Consider the following 16,057-nt stretch of genomic DNA (forward strand, 5'->3'; position numbering starts at 1 on the left):
TTAAAAGGAATTGGATGGGGTATGAATGGTTTGGAAGGGAATGGGTCAAAAACATGATGTTGGTAAAAGCACAGCAGATCAGGCAGCATCCAAAGAACAGGACAGTCGACAATTCAGGCATAAGTGCTTCATCAGAATGACGGAGTGATCCTCGAATTGTCAACTCTCCTGCTCTACAGATGCTGCCTGATCTGCTGTGCTTTTTCCAGTTCCATACTTTTCAACTCTGACTCTCCAGCATCTGCAGTCCTCCCTTTCTCATCGAGAGATATGGGCAAATGCTGGCAAATGGTACTAGATTTATTGATGCTGTGTGATTGTTATGGACGGGTTAGGTCAGAGGGTCTGTTTCGGTGCTGTACATCTCTTTGACTCTATGGCTGGAGTAAGAAAGACTAGAACAAAAGAGCACAGCCTCAGAATGAAGGAAGAGCCCTTAGAACTGAGAAGAGGAGCCGATGGGGATGGTCAGTCATTGCTACAGAGGTCTGTGGAGGCCAGGTCATTGAGTGTATTTAAGACAGAGAGGGAGGGAGGGAGGTTCTTGATGAGTGAGTGGAGGGAGGGAAGGCGGGAGAATGGGGGTTGATTGAATGGTGGAGGAGATTTGATGGGCCAAATGAACTAATTCTGCTCCATTATCTTATGGAGCTCAGTTTGTATGTCCCAAGATCCTTGAAGGCAGCAGAACAAGTACATAAGGTGGTGCAGAAGGCATACAAGATACTTGCTTTTATTAATCAAGGCACTGAAGACAAGAGCGAGGAGGTGCTTAATGACATGAGGGACATAGATCAAATGGATAGGGAGAAATCTTTCCCTTTAATAGAAGGGTCAATACTCAGGGAGCACATTTCTGTCTTTGTAAGTATTAAGAGTCATACCAGACTTGAAACGTTAACTCTTGTTGCCAGTTCTGCTGAGTTTCTCCAGCTTTTTTAGTGTTTGACACAGTCTTAATGTATGGCAAGGGAGGTTTTAAAGGGAATTTGAAGACAAAAATCAGATACCATAGGGTAGTGGCAATCTGGAATTCATTGCCTATAAGGGCAGTAGAGGCAGAACCCGGGAGGTTTTTAAGGAGTATTCAGATGAGAATTTGACCCAAGACAGCATTCAAGGCTATGGGCCAAGGGCAGCAAAATGGGATTTGAATAGATGCATGATTCATGACCTATTCAGGTCATGATAGGCTGGAGGGCCTTTGTTCACAGTGTTAAAAACTCTACCAGTTATCCGAGTGTCTGCAGCGCTCACGTATCATACAGTCTGACAGAATCTTAAATGCTGGTTTTGCCAATCGCCGTTACGTTTTGGAGTTGTATTGCTCCTCCTCACCTTATCCTGAAGCTGTAAATTAATGTTGGCTTTGAGAAGCATCTCCACAATTGTGAGCTGTCGCCTCTCCACTGCCAGGTGTAAAGCACTCTGCTGCCTCTGCAAATCGAAAGGAAACAGCACCCGTGACATAGAGAATATCCAAAGCAATGGTTCCTCTAAGCTGCATGCAATGCCCATGTGCAGCACATCTCTCAGCTACCACAGAGGCCATTCTCAAGTTACCCTGTTTCAGGTACTGCACAGGCAGACTGTGCAAAGTGTAAAATAGGCTGGCCGTTTGAATCACTAGGCTGCACACAACAAAAGAAAGAGAGGGATAATTAGTCCTAATGTGCCTGAAAATGGGAAAGCTGGATGGATGGAATAGAAAAAGAGGACTGAAGCACATTTATTATAGGTACATAAATTGCAGGATTGTCCATTTCACACACTCTCACATATTCAGGACAAGGATTACAGTGATATTCATTTGAGGGAGGCTAATTAGAAGCATGTATATTGTGGCTTTATGCATAATAGATGTGCATTACCTTATTACAGACAACAGACACAGACATAAACACACATTACAGCGGATTTTCCGACCTGAACTCTGAGTCCAAACACTGTCAATCAAACTTTTTATGATGTACTAGTTTCAGTGTGCCACCATTATCTTTATACAGGCAGCATTGTAAACGATTTTGACGAATCATAACGGTTTTTGAAACTACCTGAGGATAAATCTCTAGCCATTTCTGAGTTGTTGCATTATTAAAAGTCAGTTTTTATTATTCTTGTGAAAGAATACCCAGATTCTCCCTGTAATCCTTCCACCTTTCTCATGAACAATGGTTGCGAGATGCATGTGAACAGATTAATGGTAATGTCACTGGAATAGGCTAATGATCTGCAGATCAAATGGTCAAATTTGAGTTCAATAAAAAACTGGTATAAAAAACTAGCCTAATAGCAACCATGTAACCACTATCAATTGTTGTAAAAACCCATCTGTTCACCAATGTCCTTCAGGGAAGGTCTGGCCTACACATGACAGCAATGTGGCTCAATTTTAGCTGGCTTCGGGCTAATTAGGGCTGGGCAATAAATACTGGCTGGGACAACATTGCCCACATCCTATGAATAAATATAAAAAAACATAATGTGCCAAGTGTAACGCAGAAGGGTTTGAGCTAAAGGGAGAGGCTGAACAGGCTGGGGCTGTTTTCCCTGGAGTATCGGAGGCTGAGGGGTGATCTTACAGAGGTTTACAAAATCATGAGGGGCATGGATAGGGTAAATAAATAAGGTCTTTTCCCTGGGGTGGGTGAGTCCAGAACTAGAGGGGATAGGTTTAGGGTGAGAGGGGTAGGTTTTACAAGGGTTCTAAGGGTGGGGGGGGGGGGGGGGGGGGGGGGATGATGTGTGTATGGAATGAGCTCGAGGCTGGGACTATTACCACCTTTAAAAAGACATCTGGATGGATAGATGAACAGGAAGGGTTTAGAGGGGCATGGGCCAAGTGTTGAACAAATGGGAGTAGATTAGGTTAGGATATCTGGTCGGCTCAGACAGGTAAGACTGAAGGGTCTGCTTCCATGCCATACATCTCTATGACTGTATGACAACATCATGAATTTTCAGCATCATTTTAACAAACAAATTGAGGTAAATTCTGAGTTAGGTCCTGATTGTTCTATTAGATTCTCTCAGTGATTAACTAACAAGTTAATGGCCTTCAGAGCACTGATACATATTTCAAACTTGAACGCAGCAGTACAAATCTACCCCAACATTCCCTTCAAATAAAATAACCAACATCTATCCTGAAGCTTAAGATCCAGTGGAGATGAACCCACTGAAGCGCTGCTGGAGCACAGAGGATCAGTCTTTGAAAAACGATCTGATCTCTAAACCACAACCTGTTGATTGATAGCTTTGTTCAGGATAACTGTCCAAAAATAATCCTAATTACAGAAATGTCAGGGCAGTCTTGACCCAAGAATGAGAACCAGAAATCAGTGTCTTCACCACTTATTATCAACGGATGCAGGTACACCAATGAACATTACAATAAAAATGACTGTAAAACAAATTGGGGGAGCAAACAGGGCCTAGAAACTGGATGATTACATCGTGAAAACAAATCATACAAACATGGGAACAAGGATTATGAAGAGGCAAGAAGGCCCTTTGAGACTGATCTGCTATTTATTAACATCGCGGCTATGATCTTAAATCCAGCCTCCAGCCTACACCTGTTGACCTTTTTTGTTGAACTCATTTGGGATATTGCTGACTGGGCCCAGCATGTATTGCCCGTCCCCTAGTTGCCCTTGAGAAGATGGTAGTGAGCTCCCTTCTTAAACTGCTGCAGCCCATCTGCTGTGGGTTGACCCACCCTGCCATTAGTGACCCAGTAACATTGAGGGAACGGTGATATGTTTCCAAGTCAGCAAGGTGAGCGGCTTGGAGGGGAACTTGAAGATGGTGCTGTTCCCATGTATCTGCTACCCTTGTCCTTCTAGATGGAAGTAGTTGTGGGTTTTGAAGGTACTGTCTAAGAATCGTTGTGAATTCCTGTCGTGCTTTTTGTGGGTATTACACACTGATGCTGCTGATGTCGGAGGTGGAGGGAAATGGATGCTTGTGGATGCAATACCAATCACGCGGGCTGCTTTGTCCCTGATTGCATTAAGCTTCTTGAGTGTTATTGGAGCTGTACTCATCCAGGGCAAGTGGGGAGTATTCCCACACACTCCTGATCTGTGCCTTGTAGATGGTGGACAGGCTTTGGGGAGTCTGGGGGGGATTTATTTTTGTGATTTATAATTGCCCTCTCATCCACCTCCTTCCCCATTTTATGACATTCACTGAAACAGGAAAAATATCCGAAGCTGGATTTTTTAAAAATGAACTCAGTTATTAACCATTTCTCTCCAGTTGGCTTTTAGTGTATGAATTAAAGGTGCACAGTATCCAATATTCCCAAAAACATACGTGGTCACCGATGTTGATGTCACATCCAGCAGCTATCAGGAGCCTGACAATCTGAGCAAAATCGTGTTTCACTGCAAGATGGAGGCAGGCAAACTGTTAATGGTAAGATAAAATGACAGTTATTCTCAGTGTGTGAAACAGTCCTCTTTATTCATATTCTAACCTTACCCTCAGAAAGTCAGACCAAATCAGACACATTTAAACATCCATATATCCAAGCAATGGGAACTGGACCCATAGTCTGTGAAAGGGTAACTTCAAGATGCGTGGATTAATACAAAGTGTCACCGCGGACACAAGTAGTGTCCAGGATAGAGCAGGTTGACCATTCTGCAGCTCCTGGATCGTATCCCCAAATCCTTTTACTGCTTTTCAGAAATAACACTGGTCAATCTCTAATGCTTCATGGACAATAGAACACTACAGTGCAGTACAGGCCCTTCAGCCCTCGATGTTGCACGACCTGTGAAACCGATTCCAATTTGAAACCCACCTATCCTGCACTATTCTGTTTTCATCCATGTGTATGTCCAATGCCCATTTAAATGCCCTTGAAGTTGGCGAGTCTACCACTGTTGCAGGCAGTGCGTTCCACACCCTTACTCACTGAGTAAAGAATCTACATCTGACATCTGTCCTATATCTATCTTCCCTCAGTTTAAAGCTGTGTCCCCTTGTGCTAAGGAAAAATGCTCTCACTGTCCACCCTATCTAATCCTCTGATCATCTTGTATGTCTCTATTAAGTAATCTGTTAACCTTCTTCTCTCTAACGAAAACAGCCTCAAGTCCCTCAGCCTTTCATCCTAAGACCTTTCCTCCATACCAGGCAACATCTGAGTAAATCTCCTCTGCACCCTTTCCAATGCTTCCACGTCCTCCCATAATGCGGCAACCAGAACTGTATGTAATATTCCCAAGTGCAGCCACACTAGAGTTTTGTCCAGCTGTAACATGACCTCATGGCTCTGAAACTCAATCCCTCTGCTAACAAAAGCTAACCCACCATATGCCTTCTTAACAACCCTGTCAACCTGGGTGGCAACTTGCGTGGATCTTTGTCCACGTACACCAAGATCTCTCTGCTCATCCACACAATCAAGAATCTTACCAATAGCCCAATACTCTTTATTCCTGTTTCTCCTTCCAAAGTGAATCACCTCACACTTTTCTGCACTAAACTCCAATTACCACTTCTCAGCCCAGCTCTGCAGCTTATCTATGCCCATATGTAACCTGCAACATCCTTCTGCACTGTCCACAACTCCACCAACTTTAGTGTCATCCACAAATTTATTAATCCATCCTTCTACGCCCTCATCCAGGTCATTTATAAAAATGACCAATAGCAGTGGACCTAAAACAAATCCTTGCACTCCACCACTAATAACTGAACTCCAGGATGAACATTTCCCATCAACCACCACCCTCTGTCTTCTTTCAGCTAGCCAATATCTGATCCAAACCACTAAATCACCCTCAATCCCATGCCTCCATATTTTCTGCAGTAGCCTACCTTGGGGAACTTTATCAAACACTTTACACCACATCAAGTGCTTTACCCTCATTCACCTGTTTGGTCACCTTCTCAAAGAACTCAATAAAGTTTGTGAGGCACGACCTACCCTTCACAAAACCGTGCTGACTAAACAGTGCTGACTATCCCTAATCAAATTATTCTTTTCTAGATGATTATAAATCCTATCTCTTATAACCCTTTCAAAGTAAGGCTCACTGGTCTATAATTACCAGGATTGTCTCTACTCCCCTTCTTGACAAGGGGACAATGTTTGCTACCCTCCAATCTGTTGGTACTATTCCTGTCGCCAATGATGACATAAAGATCAAAGCTAAAAGCTTGATAATATCCTCCCTGGCTTCCCAGAGAATCCTAGGATAAATCCCATCCAGCCCAGGGGACTTATCTATTTTCACAATTTCCAGAATTGCTAACACCTCCTCCTTGTGAACCTGAATCCCATCTAGTCTAGTAACATGTATCTCAGTATTCTCCTCGACAACATTATTTTTCATCAGTGTTCACACAGGAAAAAGACATTCATTTAGCACCTCTCCTATCTCTTTGGACTCCACACACATCTTCCCACTACTATCTTTGATTGGCCCTAATCTTACTTTAGTCATTCTTTTAGTACTGACATACCTATAGATTCTTGATCCTACCTGGCAAAGACCTCTCATGTCCCTCCTGGCTCCTCTTAGCCCTCTCTTTTGGTCCTTCCTAGCTAACCTATAACACTCAAGCCATTTCATCTTTATGTAAACCTCCTTCTTCTTCTTGACAAGAGATTCAACGTCTTTAGTAAACTACGGTTCCCTCGCTCGACCACTCCCTCCCTGCCTGACAGGTACATACTTATCAAGGACACGCAGTCGCTGTTCCTTGAATAAGCTCCATATTTTAATTGTGCCCATCCCCTGCAGTTTCCTTCCCCATCCTAAATCTTGCCTCATTGCATCATAATTGCCTTCCCTTCAGCTATAAATCTTGACCTGCAGTATATACCTGTCCATTTCCATCACTAAGGTAAGCTTAACCAAACTGTGCTCACTATTATCAAAGTGGTCACCTACCTCTAAATCCAGTACCTGGCCAGGCCCATTACCCAGTACCAAATCTAATGTGGTCTTGTCTACATACTGTGTCAGGAAACCCTCCTGCACACATTGGACAAAAACTGACCTATCTAAGGTACTCGAACTATTTCCAGTCAATGTTAGGAAAGTTAAAGCCCCCATAACAACTACCCTGTTACTTTCACTCCTATCCACCTTTGCTATCCTTTCCTCTACATTTCCGGAACTTTTCAGAGGTCTTTTGAAAACTCCCAACAGGGTGACCTCTCCTTTCCTGTTTGTAACCTCAGCCTATACTACCTCAGTAGACAAGTCCTCATCAAACGTCCTTTCTGCCGCCATAATACTGACCTTGACTAACAATGTCACACCACCCCCTCTTTTACCACCTTCCCTGTTCCTACTGAAACATCTAAACCCCACCCCTGCAACAACCATTCCTGTCCCTGCTCCATCCATGTCTCCAAAACAGCCACAACATCAAAGTCCCAGGTACCAAGCCATGCTGCAAGTTCACCCACCTTATTCCGGATGCTCCTGGCGTTGAAGTAGACACACTTCAAACCACCTTCCTGCCTGCTGCCACACTCCTGCGACCTTGAAACCTTATTCATGACCTTACTACTCTCAACCTCCTGTACACTGGAGCTACAATTCCAGTTGCCTTCCCTCTGCTGAATTAGTTTAAATCTTTCTGAAAAGCATTAGCAAACCATCCCCCCCCCCCCCAGGATACTGGCACAGCTCTGGTTCAGTGTACACCATCCTGCTTTAGAGATTCTACCTACTCCAGAATGGGCCCCAATTACCAAGGTATCTGAATCATAGAACATAGAACATAGAAGAATACAGCGCAGTACAGGCCCTTCGGCCCTCGATGTTGCGCCGATCCAAGCCCACCTAACCTACACTAGCCCACTATCCTCCATATGCCTATCCAATGCCCGTTTAAATGCCCATAAAGAGGGAGAGTCCACCACTGCTACTGGCAGGGCATTCCATGAACTCACGACTCGCTGAGTAAAGAATCTACCCCTAACATCTGTCCTATACCTACCACCCCTTAATTTAAAGCTATGCCCCCTTGTAATAGCTGACTCCATACGTGGAAAAAGGTTCTCATGGTCAACCCTATCTAAACCCCTAATCATCTTGTACACCTCTATCAAGTCACCCCTAAACCTTCTTTTCTCCAATGAAAACAGCCCCATTTGCCTCAGCCTTTCCTCATAGGATCTTCCTACCATACCAGGCAACATCCTGGTAAACCTCCTCTGCCCCCGTTCCAGTGCCTCCACATCCTTCCTATAGTATGGCGACCAAAACTGCACACAATACTCCAGAAGCGGCCGCACCAGAGTCTTATACAACTGCAACATCAGGACCTCAGGACTGCGGAACTCAATTCCTCTACCAATAAAAGCCAGTACGCCATATGCCTTCTTCACCGCACTATTTACCTGGGTGGCAACTTTCAGAGATCTGTGTACATAGACACCAAGATCCCTCTGCTCTTCCACACTACCAAGTATCCGACCATTAGCCCAGTACCCCATCTTTTTGTTATTCTTACCAAAGTGAATCACCTCACACTTAGCTACATTGAACTCCATTTGCCACCTTTCTGCCCAGCTCTGCAGCTTATCTATATCCCGCTGTAACCTGCCACATCCTTCCTCACTGTCAACAACTCCACCGACTTTCGTATCATCCGCAAACTTGCTCACCCAATCCTTCCCTCCTGCACCATTCCTGTAGCCATATCTAGTTTAAACATCTAGTCTTCAATAACACAAAAGCAAAATATAATAGATAACGGAGATCTGAAATAAAAACTTAAAGTGCTATTGAAACTTAGCAGGCCGGGCAGCATTCATTGAGAAACAGCAATAACATTTTGAGATTAAGGTAATTGTTCTTCTGAAGAGTAGTCCTGGACTTGAAACAATAACTGTTTCTATCTCCACAATGCAGCCAGACCTGTTCATAATTATTATTTTTCATGGTTCAGCATCACCTAATATACAGGAGCGAAGTAGCTGGGCCTAACCCTGTCACCATCTCACATCTATGCACTTTAGCAATAATAGCCCCTGGAATGTGATCAGAAGTGGAAATTCAGGTTGATTTATATCTCATTCTTCTCTCGACATTTTTTTTAGCTCATTTTTGCTTGACTGAGATTAATTTATTCAATGCAGATTTGGAGACAAAAGCTGAGCTTATACAGTGGCACAGAAAGTTTCATTCTTACCTGACCCACTGCATTCACATCGATCCCTTTTTCCACCAATAAATGACAGACATCTTGATGTCCCTGTTTTACTGCATAGTGCAGAGCATTGAGGTTTTGCTGATTAAGGAAACAGGAATTAGACTTTTACCTGAACACAGCAAATCTACAGGTAATTACATGGTGATACTCGATATCTGTTCATCAAACATTGGCTCTGTATTGGTAAAATACTTAAATGGCAATTCTTCCACACCCACGAATCAGAGATGGCACTAATCCTTGCAGTATCCTCCTAGTCACTGGAAATTGAAGATGCAGGCACAGAGGTACAGCTGTAATTATTCTGCATATAGATCAGGCAATTCAAATCAGTAACATTGCTGTCAAGGAAGAACTCCTGGAGTGTGAAGGGAGACTGTTTTTTTGGATCAATACACCAAGGAACCAACTAGAGCCATTCCAGACTGGCTGTTGTATAGTTAGAAAGGAGTAATTCGCAATCTAGCGAGTGGGAAGAGTGACCTAATATGATGGAATCCTTCATTAAGATGGAGAGTAACACTGTAGATTCTGAGACAAAATTCCTAAATTTAAATAAAGGGAAGTACAATGGTATGAGGCACAAGTTGACTGTGATAAATTGAAGAGGAGAAAGTGAGGACTGCAGACGCTGAAGATCAGAGTCGAGACTGTGGCGCTGGAAAAACACAGCAGGTCAGGCAGCATCCGAGGAGCAGGAGAATCGACGTTTTGGGCATAAGCCCTTCATCAGAAATTAGGGGGGTGGGGGGGGGGGGGGGGGTGGGGAGATAAATGGGAGGGGGGGTGGGGTTGGAGGGAAGGTAGCTGGGAATGTGATAGGTAGATGAAGGTGGGGGTGAAAGTGATAGGTCGGAGAGGAGGGTGGAGCAGATAGATGGGAAAGATGGACAGGTCGAGAGGGCGGTGCCAAGTTGGAGGCTTAGGACTGGGATAAGGTGGGGGGAGGGAAATGATTAACCCGGCAAACTCCATGTTGATCCTGTGTGGTTGCAGGGTCCCCAGACAGAAAATGAAGGCGTTCTTCCTCCAGGTGTCAGGTGGTTAGGGTTTGGCGATGGAGGAGGCCCAGGATCTGCGTGTCCTGGTGGAGTGGGACGGGGGAGGAACATTACTTATAGGGGTGATGGTGGATGAGCAATGGCAATCATTCAGAGAGTGCATGGAGGAAGTGTAACAATTGTTGGTTGATTTCTGGCACAAAAATAAAGCAGGAAATATGGCCTGACCGTTGCTAATTTGGGAAATTAGTGAGAGGATTAGATCCAAGGAAAGTGAACACAAATTTGTCAAAAGCAGCAGCAGGAATGCACAAAGGGACTGACTACAAAAAGGAAAACAGAGTACCACAGAAAGCTTGTGGGAATATACAAGCCGATTGTAAAAGCTTCTATAGGTTTGATAAGAGAAAAAAAATTAATGAAGACAAATGTGGATCCTTTACAATCAGAAAGACGGGAAGTTATGATGGGAATCAAAGAAATGGCAGGCCAATTAAATACATATTTTGGTTCTGTCTTCATAAAGGACACAAATAACATCACAAAGAATGTTGGGGAGGACAGCGTCTAGTGAGAGGGAAGAACTGGAGGAAATCAGTATTGGTAGGGAAATGCTGTTGAGGAAATTGATTGGATTAAAGGCAGATATAACCTACTTCACCTGCTTTATAATCCACATCCCAGAGTATATAAGGTAGTAGCCCTAGAAATAATCGATGGGTTGGTGGTCACCTTTCAAGATTCTACAGACTGTAGAACAATTTCTATGGATTGCAGGGTAGGTAATGTAACCTCAACATTTTAAAAGGAGATAGAAAGAAAATGGGGAATTATAGAACATCGACCATAGAAAAGTACAGCACAGAACAGGCCCTTTGGCCCACGATGTTGTGCTGAGATTTAATCCTAATGTAAAATATAATAACTTAACCTACACACCCCTCAACTCACTGCTATCCATGTGCCTGTCCAGCAGTCGCTTAAATGTCCCCAATGACTCTGCTTCCATCACCATCACTGGCAATGCATTCCACGCATTCACAACTCTCTGTGTAAAGAACCTACCTCTGACACCTCCTTTATACCTTCATCCTAATAACTTCAAACTATGACTCCTCGTACCAGTCAATCCTGCCCTGGGGCAAAGTCTCTGGCTATTGACTCTCTATTCCTCTCATTTTCTTGTACACCTCGATCAGGTCTCCTTTCTTCCTCCTTCTCTCCAGAGAGAAAATTCCAAGCTTATTCAACCTTTCTTCATAAGGCAAGCCCTCCAGTCCTGGCAGCATCCTGGTAAACCTTCTTTGCACCCTCTCCAAAGCCTCTGTATCTTTCCTATAGTAGGGCGACCAGAACTGGACACAATATTCCAAGTGTGGTCTCACCAGGGACTTGTAGAGCTGCAGCAAAACCTCGTGACTCTTAAACTCGATCCCCCTGTTAATGAAAGCCAAAACACCATATGCTTTCTTTACAACCCTATCCACTTGGGTAGCAACTTTGAGGGATCTATGTACTTGCACACCCAGATCCCTCTGTTCCTCCACATTGCCAAAAATTATAGACTGGTTAATCTGACATCAGTAATGGGGAAAATGTTAGAGTCCACTATATAAGATATAATAGCACACAACTGGAAAATGGTGACAAGATTAGATGGAATTAGGATTTATGAAAGGAAAATCACACTTGACAAATCTACTGGAATTTTTTTAAGAACATAACTTTTACAATTGAACAGAGGAAGTGAATGGATGGGGTTTACTTGGCTTTTCTGAAGGCTGTTGATAAATTCCCACATGAGAGATTAGCGTATAAAATTAAAGCACATGGCTTTAGGAAAAATGTTAGCAAAAAGAAGCAAAGAGTAGGAATAAGTAGGTCATTATCTGCATGGAATCCAGTTTCTAGTGGGCTACTGCAGGGATCTGTGCCTTTACCCAGATATTCACAATATATATTGATTTAGAAGAAGGAACTAAATGGAACATCTCCAAATTTGCAGATGACACAAAGTTAGACGAGAGAATGAACTGTGAGGAGGATACAGAGATACTTCAACGTGACTTTGAAAACTTAAGTGAGTGGGCAAATGCATGTCAGGTAAAGTCTAATGTGGATAGCAAGACTGACAATCAATTACGATTACATTCAATAACAGAAAAATGAGGGGGGAAACTCATAGAAACCTATAAAATTCTAATAGGACTAGAGTAACTGTCAGAAGGATGTTCCCAATGACCAGGGATTCCTGAACCAGGGGTCACAGTCTAAGGACAGGCCATTTCAGACTGAGATGAGGAGAAATTTCTACACCCAAAGACTGGTGAGCCTGTGGAATTCTAAGCCACAGGAAGCAGCTAAAACCAAAGCATTAAATGTTTTCAAGAAGGAGTTAGATATAATTCTTAGGGCTCCGCGTATCAAAGATATGGGGAGAAAACAGGAACCGGGTACTGAGTTGGGTGATCAGCCTTGATTATACTGAATGGGTGGAACTGAAAAGCTGAATGGTTGAATTCCTACTCCTATTTACTATCTTTGTCTGTGATTGCTAAATCATACTTGATCCCAATTAAAATAATGCCTCACTTTTAAGATTTCCATCCTTGTTTTTAAATCCCTTTGTGACATTGCCCCTCCCTATTATTTGTAATCTCTTCACACCTGAACTCTCACCAAGATCTCTACACTGCCACATTTCTGATGCTTCCAGCCGTCCCCATTTCAGTCACTCCACAACTGGCAACTGTACCCTCTGTTATCAAGTTCTTTCAAAGTTCGAGAATTCACTCCCTCATCCTCTGCGGCTGTCTTCCCTCTTTTAAGTTGACCCCTTTGACCAAATGTGATCATTAGATATCTTAGATGTCAAATTTTGTTTGATAAAGTTCCATTGATGTGCCTTGGGATTTTCACTGCTTTAAAGATGTTGTATAAATGTAAGTGGTCAATGTTTACACTGTTATGTGGAACAGCTCTGTAGGATTACACTCCATACTCACACTATTCTTTGCTTTATGTTCTAGACCTATACTTAGACTGCTTCACATTTGTACTCACACTGCAATGCACGTTGATCTGACATTGGTTGTCGAGCAGCAATTTTACACAGTTGAAGTGACCCCCTTCCGCGGCAAGATGTAGGGCAGTTTGTCCAGCCTGAAACAAAATATTGGCAGACATGGAATGATATTCTTTAAAGTGCTTACAGGCGACAGTGGGAAACGAGTGAGGAAGAGTCTGGGAGAAATCAACTTGCTCACCATGACAGAGAAGGGGATCAAGAAGGTCAATAGGCAAGAAAGAGATAAGGCCAAGGTTAAAATTGTTGTATAGACATAAATGCATGGAGTATTGTGAAGAAAACTGGGGAACTGGAAGCAAACATTGCTCTGGAGGAGATGACATAGTAGCACTGACAAAAACATGACTCAAGCCAGAACAGGACTAGATACATAACATACTGCATTTTAATGCTTTTAGTAGAAACAGGAAGGATACAAAGGGAGGAGGTGTAGCCATCATGGTCAGAGATGGTATCATTGCCCTTGAACGAGATGCAGCTCCTTAAGTAGAATCTAAATGTTTGGAGGTAAGAAACAGAAGAGGAGCAGTGACCTTGTTGGGTAATTATATGTAAAATAATAGAGAGGAGGTAGGAGAGAGCATTTGCAGGCAGACTGTGGACATCTACAGGACAGGCAGGGTTGTGATAGTTGCTAATTTCAATTACCCAAGGGTAGACTGTGAAAAAGATAGATTGTGGAACACGGAAGGGGAGAAGTTCCTGCAATGTGTGCAGGACTACTTTTTGGAACAGTACATTTCCAGTATTACAAAGGAGGGAGCTGTGCTGGATATGGTTCAAGGGAATGAGGAAAGCCAAGTGAAGAATATCAGAGTGGGGGAGCATTTGGGAAATAGCAATCTTAATGTAATAAGGTTCAATATGTGATGATGCTGCTCCTTTAACAAGATTATGTTGCCCTTGGTTTTTTTTAGAGAGGTCATGAAAGACACAGACTCTGAAACATCTGGGGTTGAAGGGTTTTAGGGCTCATTTGATTATAGCTAATAGGCAAAAGGCTTTTACATTTTTTAAAAAGCACTTGCACATTGAACGGAAAGTAGCCAGTTTCCCCAGCTCAGCTTTTCTTGATTATATGTTTTAGTGAGATCTGTCTCTTGATTAATTTTTTAAAATATAAGCCTGGATTAAGTTAGCCTGGAGCAGTGTTTTTTTTTTAAGAGCAACAAGACTGTGCTATTTTTTGGGTCTGTAGATTGTGAAGGTACAAAGATGGTTTTTAGTAGAGTGATGTGCTCTTCCTATCGGATGTAGGAGTTTAGGATATAACCGTGTTACTGATGATTATATCTGCAGGAAGTGATTGCGAATCCTATCAGAACGCATGAATCACTTGGAGCGGCAGTTAGAGGCAATAAGGAATTTACAGGAGCTAGGGGATGTGATGGATCGCAGTGATAGGAAGGGAGAAAAGCTGCAGGTAGATGGATTAACTCCAGGAAGGGTAGGAGGGGTAGGCAGGTAGAGCAAGTGTCTCCTGTGGCTATTCCCATCTCAAACTAGTATATTGTGTTGCAAAATGTAGGAGGTGATGGACTTTCAGGGGAATGTAGCACAAACAGCCGAGTTTCTGGTACCGAGACTGACTCTATAAGATCATAAGACATAGGAGTGGAAGTAAGGCCATTCGGCCCATCGAGTCCACTCCGCCATTCAATCATGGCTGATGCGCATTTCAGCTCCACATACCAGCGTTCTCCCCGTAGCCCTTAATTCCTCTAGACAACAAGAATCTATCAATCTCGGCCTTGAAGACATTTAGCGTCCCGGCTTCCACTGCACTCCGTGGCAATGAATTCCACAGGCCCACCACTCTCTGGCTGAAGAAATGTCTCCGCATTTCTGTTCTGAAATGACCCCCTCTAATTCTAAGGCTGTGTCCACGGGTCCTCGTCTCCTCACCTAACAGAAACAATTTCCTAGCATCCACCTTTTCAAAGCCATGTATTATTTTGTACGTCTCTATTAGATCTCCCCTTAATCTTCTAAACTCCAACGAATACAATCCCAGTATCCTCAGCCGTTCCTCATATGCTAGACCTGTCATTCCAGGTCTATTTCAACTCTAATGCAATGAGGGGTACGTTGGGTTCCAAGAGATCGATTGTGTTAGGGGATTCTCTAGTTCGAGGTACAGACAGATGTTTCTGTGGCCAGCAGCGAAAAATCAGAATGGTGTGTTGCTTCCTTGGTGCCAGGATCAAGGATATCTAAGACAGGGTACAAAATGTTCTCAAAGGGGGGAGGGACCAGCAGGAGGTCATTATACACATTGAAACTAATTACATTGGAAGGGCAAAGATGAGATTCTGAAGGGAGAATATGAAAAGTTAGATAGGAATTTAAAAGGAGGTCCTCAAGGGTAGTAATTTCTGGATTACCCCCGGTGCTACGAGCGGGTGAGGGCAGGAGTAGGAGGATAGAGCAGATGAATGCATGGCTGAGGAGCTGGTGCAGGCATTTTTGGATCATTGGAATCTCTTCTGGGGTAGAAGTGACCTGTACAAGAGGATGGATTGCACCTGAATTGGAAGGGGACTAACATACTGGCTGGGAGATTTGCTAGAGCTGCTCGGGAGGATTTAAACCTAAGGAAGGAGGGAGGACTGGTACAGTTGGGAAAGGGAGCAAGTCAAACAGTCAGGGAAGGCAGGAACAAGATAGGACTGATAAACTAAACTGCATTTATTTCAATGCAAGGGGCCTAACAGGGAAGGCAGATGAACTCAGGGCATGGTTAGGGACATGGGACTGGGATATCATAGCAATTACA

General features: G+C 43.4%; 1 protein-coding gene across 1 annotated transcript in view; it reads right to left on the minus strand.

Annotated features, from left to right (window-relative positions):
* Positions 1-16,057, minus strand: part of LOC140453987 (ankyrin repeat and death domain-containing protein 1A-like) — a 58,844-nt gene that overhangs the window by 25,506 nt on the left and 17,281 nt on the right. The window contains exons 6-9 of the mRNA XM_072548896.1: positions 13,257-13,355; positions 9,172-9,270; positions 4,321-4,413; positions 1,339-1,437 (exon numbers count right to left, since the gene is read on the minus strand). Of these exons, the coding sequence (XP_072404997.1) occupies positions 1,339-1,437; positions 4,321-4,413; positions 9,172-9,270; positions 13,257-13,355 (390 nt within the window). The remainder of the gene's footprint in view (positions 1-1,338; positions 1,438-4,320; positions 4,414-9,171; positions 9,271-13,256; positions 13,356-16,057) is intronic.

Source organism: Chiloscyllium punctatum, chromosome 28, assembly GCF_047496795.1.
Source record: "Chiloscyllium punctatum isolate Juve2018m chromosome 28, sChiPun1.3, whole genome shotgun sequence".
NCBI classification, from domain to species: domain Eukaryota; kingdom Metazoa; phylum Chordata; class Chondrichthyes; order Orectolobiformes; family Hemiscylliidae; genus Chiloscyllium; species Chiloscyllium punctatum.